A 22,329-nucleotide genomic window follows, 5' to 3' on the forward strand; every position below is an offset into this window, starting at 1 on the left:
AGTTATCTTGTGAGCATTCAGGCTATCTATTTCCCCTCTAATTAGCACTATATATTATGAAGAGCTAATATTGAATGCTCTAAATACATCCTAAATGCCATTTATGGAAAAAGCCTAGGATTTAAGCCAACCTAGCCTCAAGTTCTGAACAAAAGCCCAAGTACATCATAATGTTAAGAATGAACTTTGGAATGCAAATCCAAAGACATTTGGGTTCAAATCTGAAAACTGCTGTCAACTCACTGAAGGCATTGTGCAATTTATTCCCACCAGAGTTCACCTGTAAAAATAAAATAAAAAATGTTCTAAGGCTGAAAGAATAAAAATGATTGGGCTGTATCCGACACTGAATTTCCACTGACTCGATGGATTTCTGTGTGCACAACAGAACATCTTCCTTTCCTGTCCCTTCTGCCCCTCAGGAGCAGGTTTTGGGGAGGGGGTGCGAGGGAAGAAGATGAATTGGAGGTCCCATTGGGCTGTAGCCACTGTTACACCACTGGCCTTCTGCTAGTGCGATGATGATGATGATTGCATCAGCAGAAGGCACCAGCAGTGCAGCAGTGGATACAACCCATTATAAAGCACTTTTCAAGTATGTCAGACTGTAGTCTGTTAGTGGGACACAATTCTATATGAAAGGCTAGGGTCCAAATAATTGTGCAGCTCATTTTATGTGTCCAAGAGTATGTTCTGCCTCCCCAGTTGGAGGCAATAATGCTTCTGAGTCAGTTGCTGGAAACCACAGAAGGGGAGAGTGCTGTTCTACTTGAATCCTGCTTGTGGGTTCCCACGGGCATCTGGTTGGCCACTGCGAGAACAAGATGCTGAACTTGATGGGCCAGTGGCAAGATCCAGCAGGCTCTTATGTTCTTAAGAGGTCTTTGAACTTTTTTTTTTGGTTGACATTTGTAAGATAGCATTGCACTTATTTTCTGTTCTTTCATAAGTTATTCTGCATTTGTGGTAAGAGATGTGGGTGGTGCTGTGGTCTAAACCACTGAGCCTCTTGGGCTTCCCAATCAGAAGGTCAGTGGTTCGAATCAGTGTGATGGAGTGAGCTCCCGTTACTCTGTCCCAGCTTCTGCCAACCTAGCAGTTCGAAAGCATACCAGTGCAGGTAGATAAATAAAAATTCTGCAGTTTAACTGTATCACTACTGGATATGTTTATTTGGAACACTTGTTTTACACAACAGAATCCTGATACATATTTTAGCGGTGATAACACTTTATAGTGTTCATAATTTCTTTGGTTCTTTGTGTTGAACAGTTCTGGCCGTGGTACCTGCCTTGATAATGAGCCTCCGAAGCGTGACTTTCTTTATCCTGCAGTGGCACCAGGTCAGGTGTATGATGCTGATGAACAATGTCGCTTCCAGTATGGAGCAACGTCACGTCAGTGTAAATATGGGGTAAGAAGTCTTACGTATCCTGCTTAGTCATTTGTATATATTCATGTCATAAATGTTTAGTTAGATACAATTATTAGTGACATAGTTTTCAATAAATAATTTTCACTGTAGAACTGTTTTAAATAAGGAACAAGAGGTGTTTATGCTGCATCTTTTGCTTGAGACATTTGTGTATATTCTGTTCCCAAATGTTTGGCTAAAAATAAATTGAGCAATTCCTTCAAAATAAAGTGGATGATCTCAAAGCCCTGGCTAACTCATTGCACACATTCCTGATTCCTTGCTTAATTGTAAGCTGCTGCTAATGTCTGGTAGAAAAGGTTCATAAGATACTAAAAATTTCAAGTCTTTCATTATACTATTCAACTGAGTTTTTAGTCATGTTACTGTAATATTAGAATTAAACTTCTTATGAGTATTAAATTTAATTTATTGTATCCTAATATTAAGGAATAGAAATGATATTACTACTCCTGTTAATAAAAATGAGTTTCACAGAAAAAAATTTATAGGGAGATATTCCTGTTTAATAAGAGTATTGTTGTTCAGTGATGATGATGATGATGATGATGATGATGATAGTAATATTAATATGTGCCCTTTAAAATAGCTTAAAATAATATAAATGACATGTTGTAGTTCAGAACACTGATAACAGCATTTTTATAGGCTTAAGCATCAGTTATACTGATTCTATAGTCCCCATCACCAGCTGGGTTTAAAAATGAAAAAGTTATTAAAAAGTACATTTTATAGACTTTTGAGCCAAGTTACATATTATTTTGTGTACTTTAAAAATAAAATAATTAAGACATAGAATTAGCCAAGGCTATTTAAAAAACTATAATACAATATAATTATAATATAATATATACCTAATCACTTGCACTAATCAGTTCTTTTAAAGCAGTATTACAAAGGGAATTCATTTTAGTATCCCTAGGGTGATAAGTACAATATTATTTTTGGGATGACTCTTGGCAGCTCATACATACCGTGATGGATTTAAAAGTTGTGTGTGGTTGGCTGGCTGGTTAGGTCTCTCATTCTTGATTTCTCAGCAAAGGCCTTTATTGTTTCTCTTTAAGCTCCCCCTCCTCCCCCTCTTCTCTCCCCTCCCAATCTCTTTATATCCAGCGCACATGCTTTGGTACTCTCCTTCATTCTTTTCTCTGTATATAGTCATCACATTTTTAGAGTGCATTCTGTATCAGAAGGTTTGAAGACATTTCTTTTTACTAAATGATGTATCAACATAAGGTATATTATGCTTGATTTGTGCTGGAGAATTGGTAGTGTGTATGTTGCTGTTGAGCGAGCAAATCATACTTTTCTTTAGCCTCTTCTCATTTATTCATTGTTGTGTTGACAACATTGTGTAGCTTTGTTTAATGGGTGGGCTCCAAAGAATTGTGGACTAAGGTTCTTTGATGATGCATAGGAGTTTCCGAGCCATTCTGCCCACCTGTGAGTCCTTGTGATCTTGTGGACCACTTTGGCAGAGGTTTTAGGGCATTATGTGTGGTTCTGTGGTTCTGTTGCAAAGCAGCGGATTCTATCTTTAGTCTGTGGAAGGGGTGGGGAACCTTTTTCAGCCTGAAGGCTGTATTCCCCTATGGGCAGCATTTTGAGAGCCGCATGCCTCATAGAGCTAGAGCCACAAGTGGCCCGGTCGAGAAGCAAAAGTGAATGAATAATGGTTGTGAGTCAGTTGTACAGTAGTCTACATTCCAACCACACACGCCAGAGGTTTACACACACACACACACACACACACACACACACACACACACAATGCCTCAGGCAAGCAAGAGGCATTATCACATTTCAATGGCACATACAAAAACACTCAAGTTGGACATGGAACGGGATTGGTGAGCAGAATAGCCTGGTGGGAAGTGTGTGGCCTGCAGAGACAAGGCATGATCTGGGAGAGTCTGTTGACAGTTACTAACCCTGATGGATTTGTTCCACCTCCACTGCTAGAGGTGGTATGCTTCTGAATTCCAGCTGCTGGAAACTACAGATGGGGAATGTGCTGTTGCCCTCAGGTCCATATTCATCTGGGTGACCATGGTGAGAACAGAATGCTGTACTAGATAGGCCACTGGCCTGATTCAACTGGCTCTTTTATGATCTTATATTTTGTACATTTTCCCTAGTGGTGGTATTTGTATATTTTCTCCAGTGGAGTAAAAACAGCTTGCAGGAAGTGTCTTCAGTTGCTGCAATGTGTTTTAAAAAAATATCCAACCCTTATACTGTAGTAAAGCAGCAAGAGCAAGCAAGTCAATAGGAATTGGTACTTGGGAGAAAATAAATTCATTAACAATTCATAGGCTAATACACTTTCTCAAACTTTCTGCTACTTTCTGCTAGTGCTGAGTTGGTATTAGATACTAGATAATTAGTATTTTGTACTACTATTAGTCTACCTGTTATAGACCACTGGTAGAAAGTTGATTTTAGCTTCAAATGTATATTTGTATATGCTTACATGTTCTGAAATCCATGAATAGCATCTATTCTCTTTCTGCTTGTATACTAATGCCAAAAGCTGGGTCTTTTGAGTCCCTCGATGCACAATTGAAAATTTTTTAAAATTGTAAAACGGTAGTATTCAACTAAGATTTACCCAGAGTTAATGGACTTAACTGTTGAAATTAACGGGCTTAACTTAGTCATGCTCATTAGTCCCAATGAGTCTACTCTGAGTAAAGTTTAATTAAATGCCAGCCATTGCTTCTGAAGTGATTGCTTCTGAAGTGAAGAAAACATGTGAAGCCCATCAATTGAGGTGCATGTTAAGACTGAAAGAGTACTTCACATAATTAGCAATAAGGAAAATGTTCTGAAAACAGTGGGATACAACAGACAAGCAGAGATATTCCTGTCCTTCCATGTCTTAATTCTCTGTTTACTGTGCTTAGAAATTGAAAGGGAAATGCAGTATTCATCAGTACAGTAATGTGTGTTGCAGAATACTATACAGGTGTACCTTGGTTTCTGAACAGCTTGGTTCTTGAATGTTTTGGCTCCTGAATACTGCAAACCTGGAAGTGATTGTGAACTATTTTTGGAAGCTGAACATCCAACAGGGCTTCCGCAGCTTCCAATTGGCTACAGTAGCTTCCTGCAACCAATCAGAAGCCGTGCTTTGGTTTCCAAACGTTTTGGAAGTCAAACGGACTTCTGGAACAGATTCCGTTCAACTTCCGAGGTACGACTGTAGTCTTGTGCACAATTTAAATCCAGTGAGTGGTGGGGCATCTATCTTAATTGTATACTCCAACTGCTTCAGGTGCTGCACTATTGTCAATAATTGCTTCAGTGTTTCAATGCTTCTATAAACACTGATATTGCAGTGCAAGATGAACGAGTATAGGAGTCAGGTGCAGAGTGACAAACTGGATCCATGGTTCTGAATCACCCAGTCTCTGGCCAAAAGGACACATTTTAAAGTAATGCATTTTGTAAACAAAGCTTATAGAGCTATTTCTCTTTTGGTAATACAGGTTTTTGCATAGGTTGCCTCTATCTAGAGGTGCCTTGGGCTTTTCTTGAGAAAAGGTTTGCCAGTTCATTCTTTAAATAGCCAGAAGATTATGGGCCATCTGGTTTATTTCTGAAGTATGTTCCAACTAAATGATTGGTTTACTTGAGATCCACATGTTGAGTTCTCTTTTCTGATGCCTAGTAGTCTCTTTCTTTTCAACTTTGCTATTCATCTTCTAACCCTGATCTTTCAGGCTGTTGCTAAGGCATTGTTAATGCACACTTCTTTCTATCTTAGCTATCTTTAAAAGCACCAAACAGAGTCTGCAGATGTAATACATAGTTGCAATGAGAGTCTGGAACAGAGCCTTTGAAATTTTGATACTGGTTTTGATTCCAGTAAGAGTCAAGTGGAAGGAATAGTGGCTGACAATGCAGGAGAAGGTTCAGATGCTAGTTGGCAAGTGGGACATGGGCTGTGGATTTGAAAGGAAAAGTATCTTTTACAGGTGATAGATGGGAGGTTCATAGATTTGGTAAAGTTCAGATAAGCACCCAATATTTAGGAAAATAAGATGAGAATATAATATACTATACAATAGGAGTTTAAGTTACCATAATTTCTTCAGCATGTATGAATTGATAACATGCTGCACCGCTTCATAATGAGCATTTCTGAAAATGGAGCATTAAGATTTGTAATTTTTGGGTGCTTATCTGAACCTAATCAAACATGTTGAACCTTCTGTGGTTCATACATATCTAATACTCACCCTCATATAAACATGATAAAAGTATGAACAAAATGAGGGTGGAAATATTATAGCTGGACATTTATGCAGCTCTGAATTGGAAATCAGAATCTAAGCTCTGTTTTAACAAATGCTCATCAAGAGGTGCAGCATATTATCTGTTATCACACGCTGAAGGAATTATGTGTTGAGATATTTCAATATAAATAGAATTTATATTACAGTAAAATTCTAAATTCATTACAATGTGTTTATCAATGTATTTTCATCTTATTTTTCTCAGTATTGTGAATATTAAAAATATTATTTTGTATAATTTTTTTTATTTAGATTAGATTATATTTTGGAAACATCGCAGCATGTTGATCTTCATGCATTTAAATTTACACTAAGGTGTGTTGTTCTTTTATTATTATTCAGGATCATTTAGATGTATATTTTCAAGATGCCTATATGTTTAATTCTGCATGACATACAGAAAAAAGGCTCCATCATATATAACATATAGGCAAAAGGAAGATAATTTGATTTGCTGTTTTTTTTCTCTAGATGGGTTCAGCTTTCTTTAATTTACTGCAAATACAAGCATCCGAATTCCAAACTGAAGTCATGGAGCCCTAAGATACACCGTTACAGGTTGTCATCTATCTTGTCTTGATCTTGTGAAAGGCCACAGCTTCAGTTTATGTTTTTACTATAGTTGCCCATATTTTTCAGAGAACTGTTCGCTTTTAAGTAATAAAAATGCAGGTGCTGATTTTGAACTGATTTATTAGGTTTCAGATCTTGCTTCTCTTACCTAGTGCAGGTTTTTCACTATGTTATTCAGAAAGTAATATTAAGAACTATTTGAAGTTGGGGAATGAATTTATACTTAACACTCATTGGATGTCAAAAAATAAAACAAAAGAACCTGGAATTGGGATTATTGGGTCAACTAATATTAATTCAAAAACATAAGCATGCTTGCTGATACTGACTCTGGGTATGACCTTTCTAGGCCAGTGTTCTCACGTGATTTTCACACTATAGATTACTGGAAACATTTGTTCCAAGGTGTTACTGATACAATAATAGGAATGAAAATGCATAGTCAAGGGGGAAAGGGCAAACTACAGTTTTAATATTGAACTTGTCTATAAATTAGAAAGCACATATTATTTATTTATATCTTTATAAAAGAAAACTTCCAAATGGTAATTGGTTTAAAATGTAAAAGTAACTTACTCTTTTTATACAGAATAATGAATTGTGACTTAGTTTTTGCTGCCAATAAAGTTTTCTGCACAGCCATCAGTTAAAATAAGAAGGTTAAAACAAAACTGTTCAGAAGACTCCAAGATCAAAATGAAAAGAGAAAGAATTTTTTAACTTTTAATTTTTTTAACTTTTAAATTTGAAAATCTTACTAAAAGGTGTCATGTATCCCATTTAAACACTTATATTTCCCATTTCTTTACATTTCCAACACTTATTTTCCCTTGTTTTGTACATTTTTGCCAATTTTACCGGTGTTAAATACAACCTATACATCATTTTCATAAAATTATCTTTAAGTAAAGTACGTTGAAACAAAGGTGTGTCCAGGCTCCTTTGCGCCCTTGGCACAGCAGTGGAGGAACAGCCCAATGAGCATGCAGATGGGCAGGCTTGCTCCTAGCCACTGCAAGCCAGAGTGGAGAGATGTGGTTTTTGTGCCCCTTTGGGCCTGCCCCCTTGGCAGTGGCCAGTCTAGCCAACCCCTAATTACACCCCTGTGAATACAGCCATATTTCTTATTTCAATATTAGTCTTAAAAATTATAATGAAAATGTAAATACCAGACTTCTGGGCAACTTTTTCACTTTCTTCTGGGCTTTCAATACAATATTTTATGCAAATTATTGCACCACACAATGTATTTCCTTTTAAGACTGTATTGAACAGTAAAAACTCAGCAGAGAGAAAAACAACTTACAAATGATATTAAACAAATTAGCATAAAAGTGTTTGACACTGAATTAGAAGACACAAAATTAGGAGCAGGGGAAGAATGACAGAATCGTAAAAGTACAATGTATATATCACACTGTATTAGATGAGAAGCCTTCAATAGATGTCTCAACAGCAAAGATGCTTGATGAGTCTGCTGGTAGAGCTTTCCACAGTGTGGGAGTGGCAACAGTAAATCGTTGAGGCCAGTTGGACTTCTGAGATATGGGAGACAATGAACCATGCTTCGTCTGATGTTGGATATAAGGATATATCCCACATATTGATGTGGGAAATAAGGGTTCAGGTGGTCCTTATAATATCTTGTGTTGGTGACCTGTGAAAGTCACTTGGCCGTTAATCACACTTCAACCAGTGTGATGTATCAGCAGAGTATGTGGAACATCAGTAGAGACTTCAGAAATATCCTGCTCCCAGCAGAACTGCTTCTTCCCTGGTGTTAAGGGGAAAACTCTCCCGCACAAAGTAACAAAGTGTTTATTGTCTCTAAACAAAGCTAAACACTACTATCTACTATAGACAATTCTTCTGGTCTTTGCCCTGGGGTAGCCCCACATAAAGCGCATCAAAAGGTAAAGGGACCCCTGACCATTAGGTCCAGTTTCGGATCACTCCAGGGTTGCGGCGCTCATCTCGCTTTATTGGCCAAGGGAGCCAGCGTACAGCTCGGCTGTGGCCAGCATGACTAAGCTGCTTCTGGTGAACCAGAGCAGCACATGGAAACGCCGTTTACCTTAACGCTGGAGCGGTACCTATTTACCTACTTGCACTTTGACGTGCTTTCGAACTGCTAGGTTGGCAGGAGCTGGGACCGAGCAATGGAAGCTCACCCCGTCGTGGGGATTCAAACCGCCGACCTTCTGACCGGCAAGCCCTAGGCTCTGTGATTTAGACCACAGCGCCACCCGCATCCCTATAAAGCGCATTACAGTAACCCAGTCATGAGGTTATCAATGAGTGGATTACAGTGGCCAGGCTGTTCTGATCCAGATAGTTGGTGTACCAGACAGAGTGACTAAAAGGCTACATATAAGGCCATTTGTGTGCTAGCGACACAAATCACTTTTGGCATCTGATGACAAAGATTTATCAAGGAGTAACACAGGCTATGTACCTATTTCTTCAGAAAAGGCAGCTGGCCTAGCTTCTGGACTAGGAAGAGAGTGAATGTGGTGTAGTGGTTAGTGTTGGACTAGGTCTTGGGAAGGCCAGGGTTCAAATCTACACTCAGCCATGAAGCTTACTGGGTGACCTTGCACCAGTCACTGCCTGGCCTACTTCACAGGGTTGTTGTGGGAATTAAATGAGGAGGGGGAAAACAATGTATGCCTCCTTGGGGGGAAAAAGTTGGGGTAGAAATGTAATAAATAATGGGAGCCACCTACTCACAAAGCCGCCATCTTCCCAGAATTCAGACTTAGTATATTAGCTTTTACCCAGTCCACTATTCAGGCACTGGTACAGAGCTTGTCCTGCTATTCCTGATTCAGATGTTATGGAGAAATAGAGATGTGTGTCTTCAGCATACTGAAAACACCATGCCCCCAAACTCCTAATGACCACTGCCAACAGCTTCATGTAGATGTTAAATAGCATTGGGGACAAAATTGTGTCCTGCAAAACCCTGTAGCATGTCATGGGATGAACATGCCATTCTCAAGACTCGACCATGCAAGTAGGGTGGCCCTGTTATTCTTCGTCTCACAGCGGCTTTTGATATCGGAACACCTGTTCAAGATGGCTGCTACAGGGACAGCATTACAGTGGTTGTTCCTACTTGCATGGTCGAGGGTTGAGATTGGCATGTCCATGTTTAAACATCTCCAGAAATGATAGACATCGAGGATGTTCTTTGAATATGCCAGACAATGTAGAACATATTCATTTCCACTGTCCATTGTACAAACAGCTATGCAAATGCATGCTATCCTCTTTTTTTGGGTAGTCTAACATCACAGCACAACGAAAATATCAGATTCTGTCTGACATTAACTCGGAAGTTACTGCAAGGGTGGCTGAGTTTTTGTCAATAGTATCTCTTAGAGTGGTGAATGGCACTATTTAGCAGGAAGAAATCCCAATGAAAATCCCCATTATATATTTTACATGGCTGTTTATTTGTATATATTTTAAATTTTTATATATGGATGTGATGGCCTATACTTGTAATGTCTAATAAAGGTTTGGCGAAGGATGTAGAAAGTGGTTTCTCAAAGATTTCCTACAATGTTGTAGCAAAGAACTAAAATCAACTAGATTCTCTAGAATATTATTACAAAAGGGGTTAACTATTCTCAGTTGCTAGACATTTCAGTCATCAGTTTACCAAGGAATAGTCTGGTGGTCCCTGATATAGGTCCATATCTAGGTTTGACCCTGGTCAGGATTGAAATGAGAACAATTTGGGAATCGTATACCCCATTCCAAGTTCCTTGGACAAATGGTGGGAGGTTACTGATATAGCTTGTGCAGGCATAAAAAGGAACTGTGTGCTTTGAATTCATTTTTGTGTGTGGAAAAGAATGCTACAGTTTTCCTTCACGTTACTCAATTGGGTGAGAACAGAAGAGTACATACATCAGCAAATATAATATTACTTTTAATAGGCACAATGCATACTATGTTTCAAAAGTTCAGTGGTAGTATTTTTTGGTAAACTCTTTGATGGAAACAATTTAGGACTTGGTTACACAACGTGTATTTAGTTTCTTGTTACTGCAGACTCAGGACTACAAGTATAAGGACTCTAAGGCTGCAATATTATAACCTCTTACCAAGGAGTAATATCCACTTAGTGGGAGTTACTGCAGAATGGAAATGTATAATAAAGTGTGCAATATTTGCCACACACATTTCCTGACTACCTTGCTTGTGTGTGGAACAATGAACTCCATCTATCATAGATTTAAACCCTGCTTTGGTTTAATTATCACTTATCCTGGCAAGAAAGAGATGAGTCAATATAAGGTCACTACCTTTTTCCTGAAAAGGCTGCTATACTTTTAAACATTTGCATGATTGCAAAAAATCAGCAGAAGAATGTTTCTCCAACATTGCATTCACATATGGGAAATGACACATCTGTCAAATTTTCTGCCTGTTATGTAGATGTTAAAAGCACAGGAGGCCTGCAAGATGAACAAATGGCAGCTATAGTCAGCAGCCCCTCATATTTTCATGTGGTGTGGATTCCCTTTCAACTCTTTGATTGCATTAATAAATCAGAGCCTGAAGTGAATTGAGGAGTTGTTATTCCAGGATGACTGATCATGCTTGCAGGTCTTCACAGTAGGTTTTTCATAGGTTTATTGCTGGAGCCACAGTGGAAAGTGAATGTCATCAGTGGGGGTTCTGTCCCCCCCCCCCCCGATTTGTTAGTGTGGGAAGATTCTGCAGTACCTCTGAGCTTCCTGGGGGAAATCTGCAGCAAAAGGTCAGTAAGAATGATTCTGACAGGATGCAAATCCCGCAGAATGTTTCCCCCTCCCCAGCACTGTGCTCTGAAAGGAGGATGTTTCACTTTCTTTGCACAATGCTGTGGGATCCAAGCTGCTATACCAGACATTCTACCCTAGTGTGATTACTAATAATTTATGTATGGTGAGTAAAGGGGATTTGTACATAGGGAGACTGGGAAAGTTTAGTCTTCATCTGCTGAGGTTGAAGACAGTGCCCAGACTGTCAAGGTAAAAGGAATTAAATATTTATCTAGTGGTGGGAATGGATCTGCATAGTTGAGAGGAAAGTGGGTGGTTTCTGTATCTCGTGTGCTAAAAACCCTTCATTGCCTAGCTGCTGTAGCTAGGCAGCTAGGCAGTAGACAATCTCATTGCCACTCCACTAAAATGGGAGTTTCCTGCTCTTCTAAAGAATCTGCATTAGGAACATGCAAACGGTGCCCCTGGAAGAAAGAGTAACTGTGTACACAATTCCAGATTTATATTGATAGTTTCAGACTTTGATGACAGAATATTCAAGGCCAAGTCACACAAGTTATTTTTGGACTTGTGTGTGGTAAACCATTTATCTGCCCAGTTTATCACAAAAGTACTACCACACTTACCCAAGATTGTCTTTCTGCACACAGCCCAACAAGAGTGTAATGTTAATGAGGCTTATGGTAAATGATTCAGACAGTTTTGTGGTAAATCAAATCAGGATTTAATTTACAATAACTCTGTTTTATAGGAAGCTGATGTGAATTGGTCCATATTAATGAATATTCTCAAATATATTTCAGCCTGTTTCTATGGAGAGAGAGCAATGCATTTTGAGGACAATTTGTGTGTTAAGGAGCATTTGAACCAATTTTTTTCATTTATTCTGAACAACTTGCTTCTGCCTTCTTTCCCAGGAAGTGTGTAGAGAGCTTTGGTGTCTCAGCAAAAGTAACCGCTGTGTTACCAACAGTATTCCAGCAGCTGAGGGCACCCTTTGCCAGACTGGGAGCATTGAAAAGGGGGTGAGTTGGAATGACTTTTAATTCAAGTTATCATGCAATTGTTTCCAGGTTGTGCAAGACCCAGAAATGTATGCTGAGATAACTAAAAAGAGATAACAATTAAATGTTTGTATAAGAGTTTCCAGAATGCAAAGCTTAATTTATTCTGTAACTTAACATACAATAATTAACAAAGCAACAAAACTTAGGATTTTATTTTTTAAAAAGCATTTTTAGTAGTGCTTAGGATTCTTTGTTGTGGTCTCGCTGTGCTACCCCATATATGGAAATGTGTCTGTAGAAGCCACAGGTAGAACTATCTAGAAATTTCTTGGGCAGCTCTAGCCTCCTCCCTTTGCACTTGCTCCAGAAACACTATTGTTTTAACACAACGTAAGAAATTAAGGAAACAATTATGAAGATCTTTTTCCTTAACTTCTTATGCTGCATTTGGTTTTGTTGGTTCATGTTATCTCCCTTCACTTTTTCTTCTTCTGTGCTGTACTCCTATAAAACTCTTGTAAGCATTTCTGACATACTGAGCATGAGAGAAGAGCTCAGTGGCCAACAGATCCTGCCTCAGATTTGAACTTGGAATTAGTGAATACCTTAAGGCTATCTCTGCATCAGAACTAGTAAAATGGCAATGGTGGGGGGCAGGTGCCATGTATAAATATGCATTCCTAGAACTGACAGATCGTATTGCCCAGGATAATTATCATAATCCAGAGTTGCTCATCCTCTTTTCCCACATTTGTGATAGCCAAAATAATAATTTCATATTCCTCTACAGCTGGTTGTGAACATTGAATTGTTGGAGAGGATATTCTGCAGGGCTTAGGCATTCCTTCTGAATTTAGTGAAGAAGATCCAGATCTATCTAGCCCAAAACCTCAGAAGGGAAGTGGGTTTTAAAGCACCTCAGTGAAACTGACTCTTTGAACCTCAGAGATTTCTGGCCACATTGTGATTCCTATTACTATTGCATGTAGAGTCCTCAGAGACTCTACACTGGAATATTGCAGTATTAACATACTTTTCTGCTTTCATATACTTACTGTATATATTCAGTACAAGCACAATATGCTGTTGTCCAACTGTTAAGATTAGATTGGCTCCCATAATTCTACAGAACTCTCCAATTCCTGAAGGAATTCTTGCTCAAGCTTTCTTTGGTGTTACTTACTGTTCTTAGTGAGTGGAGAACATGTGTAAGACTTTGGCTACTAATACAAATTTGTTGTTCCACCTGCCTTGGGAGTAGATACTGCTCAAAAACATCAGAGATCTGCACTGCATTCATCACTATAGAACAGATTCTGTATGGTGAGTATCTTGTCTTACTCTGCTTCAAACCTATTTATCTGCATCCATGACTGTAATGGTAGCTTACACCATATACCTATAGCCTGCTACCACCAGTTTTAATTTGGGGAAAGATTGATATCTTCCTTAAAATCTTTTTGAGAGTGAGAAAAAGCTAACTGATATTTCTACATTGAAACTTCTTATCTGGCTAAATAGCTAGATTGTGTAGAGTATTGGTTAGTCCACAACTTGCTTAGAGGTGTGCATGACTTAGCTCTTCAACTTTAATTCTCCCTTGCAAAGGTGTACTGTTCATTTCCTAATAAGAAGGAAAATACTGAGAATACCAGAACCATGACTTGATCTTTTCATCCCAGCTACTTAAAGAGGTACTGGTTATTTCCATCTGGTCATTTATGCACTCAATCCTCTCCAAGGTATATCATTATACCATCTCTCATTCAAGAAGAGCAGAATGTTGGACTTCTACAAAGACAGCTAGGGGGTTATTTCAGCATTCTGTACCACAATACGCATATACCCATGGTGGAATATTTTTCTAAAAGAACTGCCAAACCTGATTCCTGTGCCTCATTTCTGGACTTTTCAGTGGAACTGCCTTCTTGTACTAAGCATCTCTCATTAGCAAACCCTTCAAACAGCTTTCTACTTGCCACTTATGTTGGTTTTTGTACTAGGTTATCTTTCTTGTAGCACTCACATTGGCTGGAAAAGGAATAGGATTTCTGTCTGATCTACAGTTTTTCAAGAGAAATATATTCCTTACTATAGAACAAAAGTTCTAACTAAATGGAGTCTCTTAATTCCATACCTTGCCAGTCCTCTTGCCTAGCCCAGACTCTCATTCAAGTGGGCAATGCACTCTCTTCCTTTAATGAGTTTTACCTTTCTGTGTATCATGTACTTCATTTGTGTGGCATGTACATTTGCATGGTGAACAATCATTTTTACCCTGTGGAAGTTCCAGTGATCCAGCACCAACATAGAGAGTATCCAAGTGACTGTTGAGAACAACTGAGAATTGCTTTGATATCCAAAGCAAATTTTTGAGTCCCTCTGAGTGCAACATATGCAAGCTCATTTGGGTCTTCTGTAGCGACCTGGAGTATTACTTTGGGTGTCCAAGTGAAAGCAGTTAAAAGACTTAGGGAAGCAATCTCTTGTATGCTTACCATCACCTGACAGTCTGCTACAGTTAACTTTTAGTTTGTGAGTCTGTTAAACTTAGAATCACTGGAGTCGTTAAAAAAGAAAATTATGTTGCTTTCCCATAATTATTATTCAAGCTGTTCTCTACTGATGAGTCTCAATTGTGGTATCTCACTTGCGGAAGTAGGACTTACCCATCTTCCCCTTCCCCATGCAGTTTCCTGTGTTGTCCTTAAATCTGCTCTAGAGGGTTATGGATGTCAGGGGTCTCTAAGAAATTGCCTTTGCTCCTCTTTTCATGTTAAGACTTAGTCTGTTTCTTGTCTCAGCTTGGAGCAACATCCTCTCTGAGAGGGAAGGTGTTGGCTCTATGCCTTACTTTCTTACATGACATCTACTGTGCAAGGGAGATGATAAAATACTAGTGCTTCCTCATGCCTGATGCTTTCTGCCAAGTTCTACCTGTGGTCTGGCCAGGGCCATCCCAGACATGTGGCAGCACAGAAAGCCGCTCGCAGAACAATTGTCACAGGTAAGTAGCTTTTTTTAATAAGCAGTTTGAAACACAAAACATGCATTTCCTATTATTATTATTTTTTTTAAAATACAGTCTAGTTTCAAGTTGTATGACATTGCATTTTTTAGACTAGCTTTTAGACTTTTAGATGACCTGCTGAAATAAATTTATTATTTTCTTTCTTCAATGAGAGGAGAGACACTTTCTTGGATATATCCTGCCCAGAAAGACTATACACTCCTTGAATGCCATCTGCTAAAGCTAAAGTGTCTTAATTTTTGAAGTTTTCGTGAGCACAAAACTGTCTGTCTTACCCTAAGTGATCACTTAAGAGTTTTAGGGCGTCTAAAGCTCATGATTTCCTGGCAGCCAATTTTTCTCCTAGCTTGCATTAGCCATCTGCTCTCCTATTTGCTTTCTGGTCTTTTCTGACAGCCTTTGGTATTTTCTTCTCTGTATCCCACATATTTTGCTTTCTGCTAATTCTCCCCTCACCTCCTGGCTGATGGCCCATTAAATAATGGAAAATGTAAATGCACTGGCATGCAATGCATAAAGACAATTGAAACTGTCACTGAAAGAAGTAACTTGAGAATAGATTCACCCAACTATATTTTTCACGTGATTTGCAACTATTGGTTAATAGACTGCTTCTTTTCAAACCACTAAAACATACTAGGTGACATTGGCATAAGCTAGTTTGAAAATTTTATCAATCAGTATTGAGAAAGATGTCATATGCAATAAACTTATTGCATGATAATTACAGTGTGAGCTGATTTTGTGAATCAACTCTAAATAAGGATCATCTTTAGGAGCCCAATATTTTTTATTAATTAATTCTATTTGTAGAGCAATTTGGAGTCAATAGAACTCTAGTACTTACTTTAGAGATATTAAGGCTGACCTTGGCAGCTGCTCTCTTGATAGGTAAAGGTAAAGGGACCCCTGACCACTAGGTCCAGTCGTGGCCGACTCTGGGGTTGCGGCTCTCATCTCACTTTATTGGCCGAGGGAGCCGGCGTACAGCTTCCGGGTCATGTGGCCAGCATGACTAAGCCGCTTCTGGCGAACCAGAGCAGTGCACAGAAACGCCGTTTACCTTCCCTCCAGAGCGGTACCTATGCAGGGACTGAGCAACGGGAGCTCATCCCGTCACAGGGATTCGAACTGCCGACCTTCTGATCGGCAAGTCCTAGGCTCTGTAGTTTAACCCACAGCGCCACCTGCGTCCGCTGTTTTGATAGGCTGGTTCAATTGTTAGCTTCTTGCTGTATTGCTTAGGCAGGGCAAAATGTTAGATTATCTCATTCAGGTGTTTGGAATTCCTATAAATAGTGGTAGCTACTAGCCACAATGGTTATGCTCTACCTCCACAGTTGGATGTAGCAATGCTTCTGAATAGCATTTGCTGGAAACCACAGGACAGGAGAGTGCTCTTGTAACCACAGGACAGGAGAGTGCTCTTGTACTCATGTTCTGCTCCCTGGTTTCCCACAGGCATCTGGTTGACCACTGTGAGAACAGGATGCTGGACAAGACGGGCCATTGGCTTGATCCAGCAGGCTAGTCTTACACTCTTGTTTCCAGCCTTTCATCTTTGACAACTGCTATTAAATAAGTAGTTTGTCTGCATTGTCAGACAAAACCTGATATTCTCAGTCTGTCCAGCCATTTAATGCCATCCAAATATTATTTAATATATGTGGATATATCCATTTAGCTCTGCCAATCTGACTTTTCTCCTGAATATGAGACTGTAGTTGGGGTCTCTTTTTCAAGATCAGTAGAGTAAATTGTAGCCTATTAATCTGAGTTAGCATTTGATGATAGTTGATGATGAACTAAAATAGGTACAATCCAACTGTAACTGACAATTATTATAAACATTATTAATAAAACATTCTTATTAAATGTTTCAGTTTCTACCTTTATCAGTAACAGAAGCTTCATGTCTGAGGATGGCTTATAAGCAACTTATAAATAATACATTTCATATTATCCAAATAGTAAATAAAGTTTAATTTGAAAAGCAAGTACTGCATACATTTTATGTTTTCTCCATTTTTGTTCCCCTGGACAAAAAAAAAAAGAATAAAAATATATTCTTTCTATGGCTTCATAGTTTCAGACAGTTTCATATATTACTTAGCAATGTAATCCTAACCATGTCTACTCAGAAGTAAGTTCTATTGATTTCTATGGACTCACTCCTATATAAGTGGGGTTAAGAATGCAGCTTAGATTGCATTATTATTTTTTGTTTCTTTCAAGTATTTGTGCATTGCTTTTCATAAAAAGGCGATTTACAAGGAAATCAAACAACTAAATTAAATGCAACAGATGAAACATCATAAAGTAAGGTTCCACTCATTTAGTACCCACACAAATTTGAAGCCCACAAACACCCCCCGGTATTTCAGTCAGTCTACACCTGGACACTTTTACCCACACATACACACAAATCCCTTACACTCAACAATTATCAGTCCCAACAATCCACTGGGTACATACCAAAAGACTGTACTGTAGCCTCCAATTTCTTGCACCCACCTGAGAAGTGGTTAGGCTCCAACCACAGTCCTATGTTCTCACTCTTGGACAGCACCACACATCCCCACTCTCAGCCAATGCCTTGTACTGTATTTTGAAATTCCCAAGCACTGACTATTCCAATAGGAAATGATCCAAAAGCTTTTCAAGCCACAGAATCTCAGAGAAAACTAAGCTATTGAAATATATTCAACTGTCTTCAGAGATTTGCTTTATTAGTTGTGTTGCCTCATTAAGTGCATTGTGCTAGGAAATTCCTAAATTAATCTTCCTTTTTCTCGCTTATTCTTCATGAAGAACAAAAGACTATCATGCCTGCAGGCCTTTTTACACATATGTTATGTATCTCAATCAAGAACCAGTGTTATACCATGGATAAAATGTCAGACTAGAACAGAGACTAACATTAAAGTCCCCAGTCAACAGTTGGGCTGGTCTCAAAGCTACCTCATCAGAGCTGTTGTGATGATAAAATGAGGAAACCTCTTGAGACCCTTGGAGGAAGAGCAGAATATAGTTGTGGGTGTTTATGTAAATTTAATTAATGATGTTCTAATGTTGCTAGCCACCATTAGAAAGTGGCAATTTGAAATAGCAATTCTGCTGTAGGCCATCCAGCCTCTCTTTCTAGTACAAATGTCAATAAATGAAGGAAGGCTGTTGGAAGAACACAGCATCTTAGCTATTTAATTGCTTTTTAACCAGTGCTTGATAAGGCACTGGCTTCTAGTCTTTTATTAATAAGACTCAATAAATACATTTTGTATTCTTGTAAAATAATAGCAATCAGTGTACTTTTATTTTGTGAATAAAATCAGTGTACTTTTATTTTATGAATAAAATTGTGAATATTTTGTGCTGCAGTGAGGAGGAGAGTTATGGGGATAGCAAGAGGATAAGCATACAATTACTACTTGGTTGAGCAGGCCGTATTTTTATTGCCAACCCTGCTTCCAAGAAGCAAGAGATGCATACATCGTTGCTGCTACCAGAGACCAAAGGCCCAGTTGATGTGCTGTCCCAGCAACTATTGTTCTCCCCTCCCCCAGGGAACTGTTCTTTAGTACTGTATTTTAATGCTGTCATAGAGAAAGGGCATGTCAATAACAAATATATTCAATCACAGTTAAGCTTAAATATGCCTTTTACAATTGGATGATCCACTAGCAATGACCTTGAGCTCTGACTATGGTTTTTAAAAATATGTTTTGGAACTACTGGAGTGGAGAGGCATGTAGCTTAGAAACCTTCATTCTCTCTTGAAAAGAACACAGGAAATTTCTTTGGTAGCATCACCTGGAACCTAGGCTGTGAACCATTTAGGATATTTTTATTTATTTGTCCTTCATTTAATTAAGATGTGATGGTTAATTTTGATGGTAAAATCAAGGCATTTTTAAAAATTAAGTATTATGTCTGCCCTACTCTTACATGGGTGGCGCTGTGGGTTAAACCACAGAGCCTAGGACTGGCCGATCAGAAGGTCGGTGGTTCGAATCCCCGTGACGGGGTGAGCTCCCGTTGCTCGGTCCCTGCTCCTGCCAACCTAGCAGTTCGAAAGCACGTCAAAGTGTAAGTAGATAAATAGGTACCGCTTCAGCAGGAAGGTAAACGGCGTTTCCGTGTGCTGCTCTAGTTCGCCAGAAGCAGCTTAGTCATGCTGGTCACATGACCCGGAAGCTGTACGCTGGCTCCCTCGGCCAATAAAGTGAGATGAGCGTCGCAACCCCAGAGTCGGCCACGACTGGACCTAATGGTCAGTGGTCTCTTTACCTTTACCTTACTCTTACATGTAGCTTCCAGTGGTCTCCCATGTAGATTGCTGATCTGATCCACAGTTGTTCAGCTTCATAAAACATGAAAATGATTCTATGAAGATGTATATTTGAGTTAAATGATCAGGAAGTCAACATGTCATTGTAATATCCCTTCAGTGCTGTATAAATAATGCACTAGACATCCTGGCCTCTCACTAAATGGAAGCCATTGTTTCTGTTTTCTTACTGTGTTATTATTACCTCTATTTGAATTTAAACAAGTGGCTTCCCATATCGAAATGTTACCATATTCATAGCCAACCTGAAGGAATACTTAACCATATCCAGCTAACTGATACCATGTCCAGTTCAGCCCTGCTAGTGCTCTTGTATCCAAATACTTTATAGTACCCAAACTAAAAGTAATTACAACATGCCATAAAAGTGGGTATTGGAAGTAGTTTCAGGTAATGTGGTTGAAAATAAAGGCTCAAACTTCACTAATTCATCTCAACATCATTCCCATTTTTCCTTGAACCCTTAAAGTTTCTGGACTTGCACAGGTTGGAGAGTAAAATAAAGAAGGTTCTGCATTATATAGCTTCCACTTCAGCACACATTAATAGCTCTAACCTGACTGCTGCTGTGTTCTTTTTTCTTTTGTAAATTGTGCTCAGAACATGGGTAAGAAACTACCTTTTTCAGTGCCATTAATAACAGTTGGATCTAGGCTAGCAATGCAGTTCTATGCGTAGTTACTCAGAAGTAATTACCAATGAAACTTACTTCCTAATGTGTTTAGTATTACAGCCTAGTTGTCATTGAAATTCATATATAATTTTGTTCATTTAACCTAGTGTGGATCCAGCCCATGGTCAGTATTGCTTGACAGTACTGGTAGACACTGTGGTTTGCTCCAGATGTTGTTGGACTACAACTTCCAGTAGCCCAGCCAGGATGGCCAGTGGTCAGGGATTATGGAGGTTATATTCCAACAATATCTGGAAGGTGCCACTTTGTCTACTCCAAGTTTAGATCAAGATTCTTGTATCAAGTTGGGTATTTTTACACACACACACACACACACACACACACACACACACACAGCCCAAATCTAACCCAGATTATTTATTAAAAGATAATGTGACATTGTTTTGTACCATATCTGTGATAAGGTAAAATTCATGTTCAAATTTTACTGGATATGGGCAAATGTCTCATTATTTTGATAGGACAAATGGTTTCATTTTCTGTAATATTCTTCTCTTATTTTCTACAGTGAAACAAGACATCCAAATTTGGGCTTAAATCAGGACTGTAGGGCTTGGTCTAATTTGATATGAAAAAAATATTCCATTCAAGTTAAAGCACAATTTGTCTCAAACTAACTCAATGCCCTATCGTAAAAGAATAATAATAATCCAGGTTAAATGCTTTGCTGGTATCTGTCTTAAAATTTCAGTTTATATGTTCATTCAGTCTCTGAACAACTGGCTAGTCAGTAAGTTTAAATACTTTTTTCTTTGTTTCTAGTGTCTTGGCATTACTTTTATTATGTCTGCAGTGTAAGTGTAGATGAAATACTGCTTCAAATTCCTCTTCTATTGTAACATCATCTATCCTTCAGTGTTTTTTTAAAGGAAAAGCAATAACCCTCATAAAAATTCCTAACTGGAGAATTTTCCATGTTGTGCTATTAAACCATTAGTTGAAATATAGGTGTGAGTTTGTTTCTTAAACACTCTTAAAAGTATACGTAATGTCTAAAGAACTGTTTCAGTAACTTGCAGTTTATTTAAATGAGAAATGGTAAGCTTGTGTATGAAAAGAAAAATGCTGTCTTGTTAAACTTTTATGTATGGTAGGGGTTTATTATTCGGGCTAAGCCTAAAGATAAATAACAAATAGCACTTGCCTTCACCAATGACTAAACATGGCTAAAGAAATTTAAACCTCTGTATGTTATCTATACAAGAAATGCTGTTGCCTATAATTGGTCAGTTCCTGACCCATATATTTTTCTGTCCTGATAATTCTATCAGTTCAAAGCTAATTCTGTGTTTTCTATGAAATCTTTTCAGTGGTGTTATCAGGGAGAGTGCGTACCTTTTGGCACTTGGCCCCAGAGCATAGATGGGGGTTGGGGTCCCTGGTCAATATGGGGAGAGTGCAGCAGGACCTGCGGGGGAGGAGTCTCATCATCCGTAAGACACTGTGACAGTCCAGCGTAAGTAGCTAAAGTAAGCCAGAGCCAGCAAAAAAAGCATATTTGGAAATGTTTCAAAAGTGTGGTTTCACATGTTATCTGTAAAAACGTTTCAGTACCGTGCCAATACTTGTCTTTAAAATAGCAGACAGGATCAGCTATCCTGGAGAAGCTTTGCAGACATACTTTCACATTTTTAAATATATGCATTAAGCACACGCTATACAAATAGCTTCTATATTTAATATTTAGAATGTAATTTTTGCTTCTCACAGCTTCCATTTATGGAGTCAGTAAATTCTACTTATGGTAATTAAAAGTTGTTTCAGGTGTGCATTAGTTTTGCAAACTTACTAAAAATGCAAACTAAATCTTGAGGTTTTGAATATTTGTCCCTACGAGACAATGGCCTAGTTTGCACACCACAGGAACAGGCTATTTGAGAATGTTTTAGCTGCTGGATGTGAAAGTAATCTATACAAAGTACCCTTTGGATTCTCACATCACTTTAAAGCCAACTGATTTAATGCAAAGTACGCAACAATTTCCACAGTGCTCATCCTCTGCTCCTTCTGCACCATGGGCCAAACAAACAAACAAACCAGAGCCTGGCTTGTCATGGCCTCCGAACCCAGACTTGCAGTTCGTTTCCTACAAACAAACCATGAGCAGTAAACAAAGAACGAACTTTGGTTATAGCTTGTGGTTTGTTAAAGGGGAAACA

At 38.6% G+C, this 22,329-nt stretch overlaps 1 protein-coding gene across 1 annotated transcript in view; it reads left to right on the plus strand.

Moving 5' to 3' along the window:
* ADAMTS6 (ADAM metallopeptidase with thrombospondin type 1 motif 6) overlaps window positions 1–22,329 on the plus strand; it is a 116,622-nt gene that overhangs the window by 58,647 nt on the left and 35,646 nt on the right. The window contains exons 11-13 of the mRNA XM_083703791.1: window positions 1,273–1,414; window positions 12,008–12,115; window positions 21,481–21,626. Of these exons, the coding sequence (XP_083559917.1) occupies window positions 1,273–1,414; window positions 12,008–12,115; window positions 21,481–21,626 (396 nt within the window). The remainder of the gene's footprint in view (window positions 1–1,272; window positions 1,415–12,007; window positions 12,116–21,480; window positions 21,627–22,329) is intronic.

The sequence above is a fragment of the Podarcis gaigeae genome (assembly GCF_964106915.1).
Source record: "Podarcis gaigeae genome assembly, chromosome: 11".
Lineage (NCBI taxonomy): Eukaryota > Metazoa > Chordata > Lepidosauria > Squamata > Lacertidae > Podarcis > Podarcis gaigeae.